We start from the raw sequence: 8,502 nt of genomic DNA, 5'->3' as shown, positions 1-8,502 counted from the left end.
GTACAACAGAGGCAAACGCATGTCATTTCTTCGACTTGAGCCCGAGACGCGAACTTCTACGAAGTCTTCGTTGAAATCATACTTTATTTTGATGACAGAGGGGTCTGTCCTCTGTACGCGGATCTGACGAATTTTCAACCAGTTGACGGGATTGCCAGCCCTGTCTTTCTTCATGTACTTCACACAGGGTGTTGTCAACTGACGCAGATCAAGGAAGTCCTCTTTCGTCATGTGGGTAACTTCATACCGATTCCTGTTCCTTGCTGTTTGAATAACTGGTATCCACTGGTCGGGGTGATGGATTGTCACTCCCCTTTTGTTCCTTTCGATGCAGGAATGCATCGCGTCACATTCCATTTGAGTATGTCCGCTGATCAAGAATTTATGGTCAATGATGGCAACATTAGTGTGCAGAACTGCATATAGCAAAGTGCAAGCTATAATTCTGTTCCGATTTTGGCCTCCACAGCAGTCAGAAAAGAAACTTATGTGTGTGGTATCAGGATCAAGTGACTGCATGAACTTTAAGAGGCATGAGCCAATCTCACATGCTCCCCGCTTCGCTGTAGTCTCATGCCAGACAAAGCAATTTCCACATGCAGTAGCCTGGTTGTATACAGTGAAATTATACGTAGACATTTTCCGCTTGTAATAGAACGAAGATGTCTGGCCATAGGGTGTAGTCAAGACCTGTTGAAGATCAAAAGTAAAGGAGCTAAAGATTGGATCGATCTTTGCTCGTTCCTTGTCTCTTTGTTTCTCTTCTCTTGCACTTTCCTTTTCAGCAATGTGTTTCTTGTAGTTCTGCTCTTTAACTTCCCTTTCTTCCGGAGTTGAATTATTGAATGAAGCACATGTGTTACATTCATCTTTCTTCGGATGATGAAATCCCAAATTATATTGGGAATTGAAAATGTTTCTATACACTGCGAAGGAAACTGGTTTCGATACAGACGATTCGTACATTGCGTACATCTTGGAAACGCTTAAAGAAGGGTCCAGATATTTCCTTTTTGAAGACGCACGACAGTAATGTGATTCAACAACAGGAAATGAATCAATGTGTTCACATACTTTTTTAACATCTTCTTCTGAAGTTTTGTTCACTGACGGTAACTTTCCCCTCCTGTCTTCTCGTGCAAACGGGCCTTCATACTTCTTCAATGTATACTCAATAAGCTTGGAACCAATTCCCAAAGTACTGAGAAAGAAATGTTTGCACACTCGTTCCCTTTGTGATGTGAGCGGGAGATGGTATTTGTACATGTGACGCACTCGCTTCTGACTTTTTCTCTTTTTTCTAGGTATTGCTTTGGACCGAGAAATATGGTGATGAATAAAATCTCGCTGACGGGTGTAGGAGCCCGTTTTCCAGTAATCCTCGAACAATGTTTTCCTGTCTTCATCAGAGAACTTAGAGAAGCACTTATGGGGACATTTTGTGTTACACTTCTTTCCTATCTTTCTGGCAGGGATTGTTTTATTACGTACAACATATTCCTCTCCCCGATTACGTTTTCTTGACTGCTGTCTTTTCTTCCATTCTTCTGGATTCCGTTTTCTCTTCCTCCCACGTTTCTGAAATAGAAAATAACACATGATTAACTCTTTCTTTCTCCTTGCTACAAGTAGCACACAGAATGTAAAAAGGAAATTTGTTTCATAAGTTTATTGTAAAAAAGTGGGAATATACTGAAGGTTCAAAAATAATCCACAGAAACATGTCAATATGCAAGTGAAAAGTCAATATTAGATATGGGCCATGTTTCGTGAATACAAAGGTACTGTCCTACACTGAACCGTTTAGCGTCTAAAAACGTATGCGTTTTACAGCGAGTTTACAGACGTAAATTAGAGGTCGAAAAAACGGCACGAGGCAGTTCTCATATTAGTTTCCCTAAAATTCTGCAACAGTAAGTAATAATGATAATAATGATTGATGAGATTTGTAATGCGGCAAATCCACTCTGTAGAATGCTCCACGCGAAAATAGAAGAGTAAGATAGAAAGTAAATTATTAATACAAGGCATGGGTAATCAAAAGGTAGCATTAAAGAAGTGAGTTTTAAACTACTTTTAAAGGACTCTGATGAAGAGCAAAGTTTATCTAACTAAAAGGAGATTATTCCATACAGTGGAACCAGTCTGATCCTTGTGTGCCCCAAGTTGTAGCGAATTTTGGAATTTAGAATTTAGAAACTAAATTTCTGGCGCGTTTGCAATGGACTTGATTGTAAGCTATTGCAAGTCTGTAATTGAACTACAGTACATAACCCGTGTATGAAGAGCCAATCACACTTTCCGAAATAAGCAGTTACTAAGTGTAGATAATGATTTGACAGAGATTTTTGTTGTTGAAATACTGCTCATATTATCATAATTCATGACACCTTTCATATCATATAATCACCTCAGACTGACTGTCTTGAACCTCGTGCATGTTATCTTCATGTTGGGTATGCTGACCCTCTTGATGCTCGAGGGAGTCACGGTCACCTTGATCTTGCTCCGTCTCATATATTTCATCCTTCGAGTGATATATGGAGACAAGAAGCCAACGTAAGAGCATTATCTGAATATCTAACTGGACTCAGTAAAACAAAAAGAAACAGAGAATACAAAAAGGGGGTTAAATTTTTAGCAAAGTTTTCATTAGCCTTTCAAAAGCTTTGAAGGTGCCTGTGATGACATGTTAATAGTTTTAACTGAAAGCCCATGCTGTCTTCAGGGAACTATGTTATAAATTCACAAATCTATGAATTAAGAATAAAAAATATCGCTTTTATTCAAAACACGGGAAGAGGCTGCTATCGTTCTGCCTGGCTAAATTTCGGAGCTTAGTCAATTGCCGTTATGCCATCAGGAGAAATAAGCAAAATGCTAGTACACAAGCACAATTGATATGATTGTTTTAATAAGTTTGTGATTTAGAGGACTTATTGATAAGGAGAGCCTTAAAGACATTATGTCTCTTTTGCATTGAATTTGTGTATACAATTGGTGTAAAACAATAAGGTATATAATGAAGAAGACACTGTTACAAAAACCTTTGTGTAGTTTTTAGACCTGTAGGGTCTTCATTTGTGAAGTACAAACTACCGTTATAATTTGAATTTATTTTTTTCGAACCTCGAAAAAATATATTAGTCTCTGACACAGTCCTTTTTAATTACTTTTTACAAAATATTGAATAATGTCTTCTATAATGTACATTATGTTCATAATGTGTTTTGTAATTTAAATTACACACAGATAACTGTTATTTCAAGAAACAAAACTTCCAAGTGTCTGAGCAAGACTATCTCTCATGCACTGTTTACGTGCATTATTTGAATTTTACATGATTTAACTATTTCACATTTTGAATATACAACCTGCCCACCATGCTCTAGGGTTTACAGATGTTTGGATGGTTTTCTGCTGATCTGCAAAAAGGACGATATGTCTTTAATTGTGTGATTGCTTGTTGTCACACTGATTTATATTTGAAAGAGAAGAAAAAAATCCGTATTACCTTCTGCTGTTCAGCATCATCAAGGTTAAGTGAGACCTCCGGGTCTGGCTGCTCACGGTCGCTTCGCTCTCGCTCGAAGTCTGCATGGTTAAGTGAGACCTCCGGATCTTGCTGCTCACGGTCTCTTCGCTCTCGCTCGAAGTCTGCATGGTTAAGTGAGACCTCTGGATCTTGCTGCTCACGGTCGCTTCGCTCTCGCTCGAAGTCTGTAACATCCTACATATATATAATTATATATATATAATATATATATATATATCAGAATCAAACAGAAATGTAATTCTCATAAAGAACTAAACGCAATTTTAATTATCTATAATTAGTACGAGTCACACACAATGCATCAAAACATATCTGGTTTCAATTCCGACACTATTTCCGTTTACATGTGAACGAAGTGTTGAAGATTTCTTGTTTAGTTCTTATGCTATCTGCATTAGTTTGTTCGCAAGAAGAAATCAATATTAGAAATATTAGTTCATTTCCATTGACTTAAGTTTTTGTTTGATTTTGATTACAACATAGAAACATTAGAAATAATCATATGTTGTGGTACAGTCTCTGAAGAATTAGAATAAATATTGACTGGCAATGTTTATCACATTCAAGTTCATGTATGCATGTGTATATTGAATAACGAGCTCCAAGCTTACTGTAAGTCACCATGACAATATTTTTTATGAGAAGTTCATGAAAATAACAATAGTATGTCAAGGTCTGTCTACTATGTCAAGTATGTGAAACCTCACGCGGAATTATTGGTGAACTGTTAGTATTTAGTTTCTTTTTGATATTTTTAAATTAAAGCTTAGACTTAACGTGCTAACTCTTACCTCCCAAGCTTTGCCATCGTGACAACTGCAAGGATCCTTTGCGACAAAATGTTCATAGCAGATCAGCTTCCAACATGTCATACATTCCTGGTAAACTTCACGAGTACATCCTCTATTACAACAGAACATAGGTAGGCCCTGTTGCAGTTCATACAACGACTCAGGAAATGCTTGACTTATATCCAAGAAAGTACCTAAAATGGAAAACAAGTTAACACTCGTTGCCGAATTCCAATCACTTTAACTTTTCATTTATATTTCCATTCAATTGATCAAATGCCTCTTTTTAGTAAAACAACTAATTACTTTGAATGATTCCAAACACATTATCAAATGTCAGTTGCCTTATTGCTCACTTGTGTTTTAAGGGGGCGTGGCTCATTTCCATTTTGGAGATGGCTTACTTCAAGTCTTCGACAACAGATTCATTTTCATGTTTTCACACTAATGAAATTATAACCTCTTCGCCCGATATGTTAGAGAGGACTTGTATGTTGTTTTATCTTACACTTTCAAATCAATATTCCCTTATGACCATGAATTAGGTAATTACGTAGAATGTGACAGCCAACATTGTTTTAACTAACTGTTACCAACTCATGGCTTAAGTAATACATAAAATTATATTTCACACAAATAATACCCCACCGTCGTTACCAAGAAAAATGGGGTAGCACTGGAAAATGACATATGCCACTTATTCATATTAATTCACTTCCAAAATTTTAATAAGATTTTGTTGTTGATATTATAACCATGTGATATTTATTTAACTGTAAGAACGTATACATGAATTCTGTATCGTGTCTGCTTTGCTATCCTGCTCCTTAATTCAGTTTCCGGACTGCATACAATAATAATTTTATTTCACTAGGGTTTGCAGACTTGACATCGAATGGATGGTCATAAATGGAATTTAACAAAATTGTAGATGAATTACCCGAATTTGTGTCGATTTTGTTTTCTTTTAAGACACATACTGTCATACAGTCCCATTTGTAAATGCAATAATATATAATTTCTATTCAAGCAACCTGACCAGTTAAATTCAAGCCATTTACATTTCTCTAATTCCCATAAACTCTGGCACATGCCCATAAAACGGCTGTGCGTTCTGCCAATAATAATTTCTTATCATATATATCCACTATTGATCTTTCATTCAGGCTATTCGCAAAGTATATGTTGGTTGACAATTCTTAATCTTAATTGAGTACCTTTTGGGGTCAATTCTGGTAGAGATGACTCATCTCCACCATCCTCGTCATTAGTATCTGTTCCCACCGCTTCCTCAATAGAGTCTCCAGAAAATTGCATGGGCTCAGTGGCCTGGTAAATGTGGTCCATTCCTTTAAAAAAATGTTACAGAAAACTCTAGCATTTAGTTCATGTTTCCTTTTCAACAAATTATGATAAAAGCAATTGGATAGGTTTCACAGTGCTAGCAATTTGTTATCATACGCACTGCTGCTAATTAAGGGGCTTTCGCAATCGGTCATGTGATCGCTTGCGATTGCTTGCGATCCTGTACAAAGTATACTATCAAGAAATAATGGCAATAGCGATCGCACAACCAATTGTGAAAGCCCCTTTCCCCAGACAAAAGGGGTAGCCATCGAAAAATTACATGTGCCACTTATTTCCTTTCATTGTCTTTCAAAATGTGAACAATATTTTGTTGGTGATATCATAACCATGTGATATTTATTCCAACTGTAAGAACGTATACATGAATTCTTTATCGTGTCTGCTTGGCTATCTTGCTCCTTAATTCAGTTTCCAGACTCCATACAATAATCACATTTATATCACTAGGGTTTGCAGATTTGACATCGAATGGATCATCATAAATGGAATCTAACAAAATTGTAGATGAATTACCCGAACTTGTGTCAATTATATTTTCTTGTCAAGACATATACTGTCATACAGGCCTATTTGTAAATGAAATAGATATATAATTTCTATTCAAGCAGCATGACAAGTTGAATTCAAGCCATTTACATTTATCTAATTCCCGGAACTCTGGCATATGCTTGTGAAACGGTTGTGCTTCTGTCAATAATAATTTCTGAACATCGTATATCCACTCTTAATCTCTCATTCAGGCTATTCGCAAGTTATATGTTGGTTAACATTTCTTAATCTTAATTGAGTACCTTTTGGGGTCAATTCTGGTAGAGGTGACTTATCTCCACCATCCTTGTCATTGGCTGTTCCCACTGATTTCTCAATTGAGTCTTCAGAAAGTTGCATGGGCTCAGTGGCCTGGTTAATGTCATCCATTCCTTTAAAAAAAATGTTACAGAAAACTCTAGCATTTAGTTCATGTTTCCTCTTAAGTATATTATAATACAAGCAATTGGATAGGTTTGACCAAGTGCTAGTCATTTGTTATCTATTATAATTATGTCACAGGAAGACTTTAGAATACGCAGTAGAATACTATAATGAACCTGTCCCTAAAAGTATTTTAAATAATGCAGATAAATTCTCACGCTCATTTAAATTTATGTGTGTGCTAATTTATATCTATATAAACACACTTTGTTCAGTCAATTCTGCCAAGGACAGCTCGTCAGCATTACGGTAGTTGGTTATGTTCATTTTTATCATATTTCATTGACCAGAATGACTCAAATCCAGACCTGCACTTTGTTGTGATCAACATCCATGGAAGATTTAAGCTAGGCAATTACAAATTGGTATAGTGCAATGTGTTTTAATTTTTATTTCAAATTTTCCTTTCCATACCTGGCTTAATCAATTCTGCTAGGGGCAAGTCGTCGTCGTCGTCACCACTGTCGTCTTTGTCACTACCATGTTGTCTGGGCTGGGTTATGTGGTTCTTTCCTGAAAGAGTATGCAACAAATCACTCGAAAACAATGGCAATTTTTAGAATGTTTTCTTCCAGCAAATCATAATACAAGCAGTTCGATAGGTTTGACCAAGCTCTAGTCTTTTATCATAATTATGCTCAGGAAGACTTTAGAATACGCAGTAGAATACTATAATGAACCTGTCCCTAAAAGTATTTTAAATAATGCAGATAAATTCTCACGTTCATTTAAATTTATGTGTGTGCTAATTTATATTTATATAAACACACTTTGTTCAGTCAATTCTGCCAAGGGCAGCTCGTCAGCATTACGGTAGTTGGTTATGTTCATTTTTATCATATTTCATTGACCAGAATGACTCAAATCCAGACCTGCACTTTGTTGTGATCAACATCCATGGAAGATTTAAGCTAGGCAATTACAAATTGGTATAGTGCAATGTGTTTTAATTTTTATTTCAAATTTTCCTTTCCATACCTGGCTTAATCAATTCTGCTAGGGGCAAGTCGTCGTCGTCGTCACCACTGTCGTCTTTGTCACTACCATGTTGTCTGGGCTGGGTTATGTGGTTCTTTCCTGAAAGAGTATGCAACAAATCACTCGAAAACAATGGCAATTTTTAGAATGTTTTCTTCCAGCAAATCATAATACAAGCAGTTCGATAGGTTTGACCAAGCTCTAGTCCTTTATCATAATTATGCTCTGGAAGAACTTCAGAATATGCAGTCAAAATAGTATAATGAACTTGTCCCTGATGTTAATGGAATTGAATATCTGTCAATGATTTTTTTTTTTTTTTTAAAAGAGGGAAATTACAAGCACGTTACTCTCTACCACTTTACCGTAGCTGGGTTTTTTTTCTGTATATACCTGGCTTGATCAATACTGCTAGGGGCAAGTCATCGTTGTCGTCACTGCTGTCGTCTTTGTCACCACGATGAAGCACTGATTCATTCTTGGCATCGGTAGTAGAAAGTTCCTTAAGTGGGCCTTCGAAAAGTTGTCTGGGCTGGGCTGTGTGGTTCATTTCTGAAAGAGTATATCAGAAGAGAAGTGTGTAAATAAATATTGGCAGAGTAGCACAACGTTAACCAAGGTACACAGACCATACGTGTTCTAATTGTTCAGGAAATTATTGCACTCGGTCCTTACACATGTTATTGTTCGAACTATACAATTCTGGTTTTAACAATCAACTTTTTTGGATTCTTATTAAATTTCTTGTTCTACCATTTCAAATCTTATTTTTACTTAACACTGGCCGATGACTTTTGTTTTGAACATATTAATTGTAATACACACTTTACTCTCCTT

The 8,502-nt window shown here is 36.3% G+C and overlaps 1 protein-coding gene across 1 annotated transcript; it reads right to left on the bottom strand.

Moving 5' to 3' along the window:
* Positions 1 to 3,266: 3,266 nt before the first annotated feature.
* On the bottom strand, positions 3,267 to 7,272 carry LOC139731690 (uncharacterized). The gene is made up of 5 exons (XM_071642578.1): positions 7,102 to 7,272; positions 6,507 to 6,635; positions 5,565 to 5,696; positions 4,348 to 4,541; positions 3,267 to 3,730 (listed from the first exon to the last, which is right to left on the bottom strand). The coding sequence occupies exons 2-5, from the start codon at positions 6,631 to 6,633 to the stop codon at positions 3,470 to 3,472; spliced, it is 714 nt and encodes a 237-aa protein (XP_071498679.1). The 5' UTR covers positions 6,634 to 6,635; positions 7,102 to 7,272; the 3' UTR covers positions 3,267 to 3,469.
* Between the last annotated feature and the right edge of the window lie 1,230 nt (positions 7,273 to 8,502).

This window comes from Diadema antillarum, unplaced genomic scaffold (genome assembly GCF_040938485.1).
Source record: "Diadema antillarum isolate AM-2024a unplaced genomic scaffold, OU_Dant_1.0 seq00000382_RagTag, whole genome shotgun sequence".
Taxonomy (NCBI): domain Eukaryota; kingdom Metazoa; phylum Echinodermata; class Echinoidea; order Diadematoida; family Diadematidae; genus Diadema; species Diadema antillarum.
Note: the sequence above shows the minus strand (reverse complement) of the source record. Positions and strands in the feature narration are given on the sequence as shown.

What these genes read in the sequence shown, in the direction of transcription:
- LOC139731690 (XM_071642578.1), bottom strand. Translation starts at nt 6,633, where the DNA reads ATGGATGACATTAACCAGGCCACTGAGCCCATGCAACTTTCTGAAGAC. An exon ending in ACCAGAATTGACCCCAAAAG is followed by an intron (nt 4,542 to 5,564) that starts GTACTCAATTAA and finishes TTTCCATTTTAG; the next exon opens with GTACTTTCTTGGATATAAGT. An exon ending in ACGATGGCAAAGCTTGGGAG is followed by an intron (nt 3,731 to 4,347) that starts GTAAGAGTTAGC and finishes ATATATATGTAG; the next exon opens with GATGTTACAGACTTCGAGCG.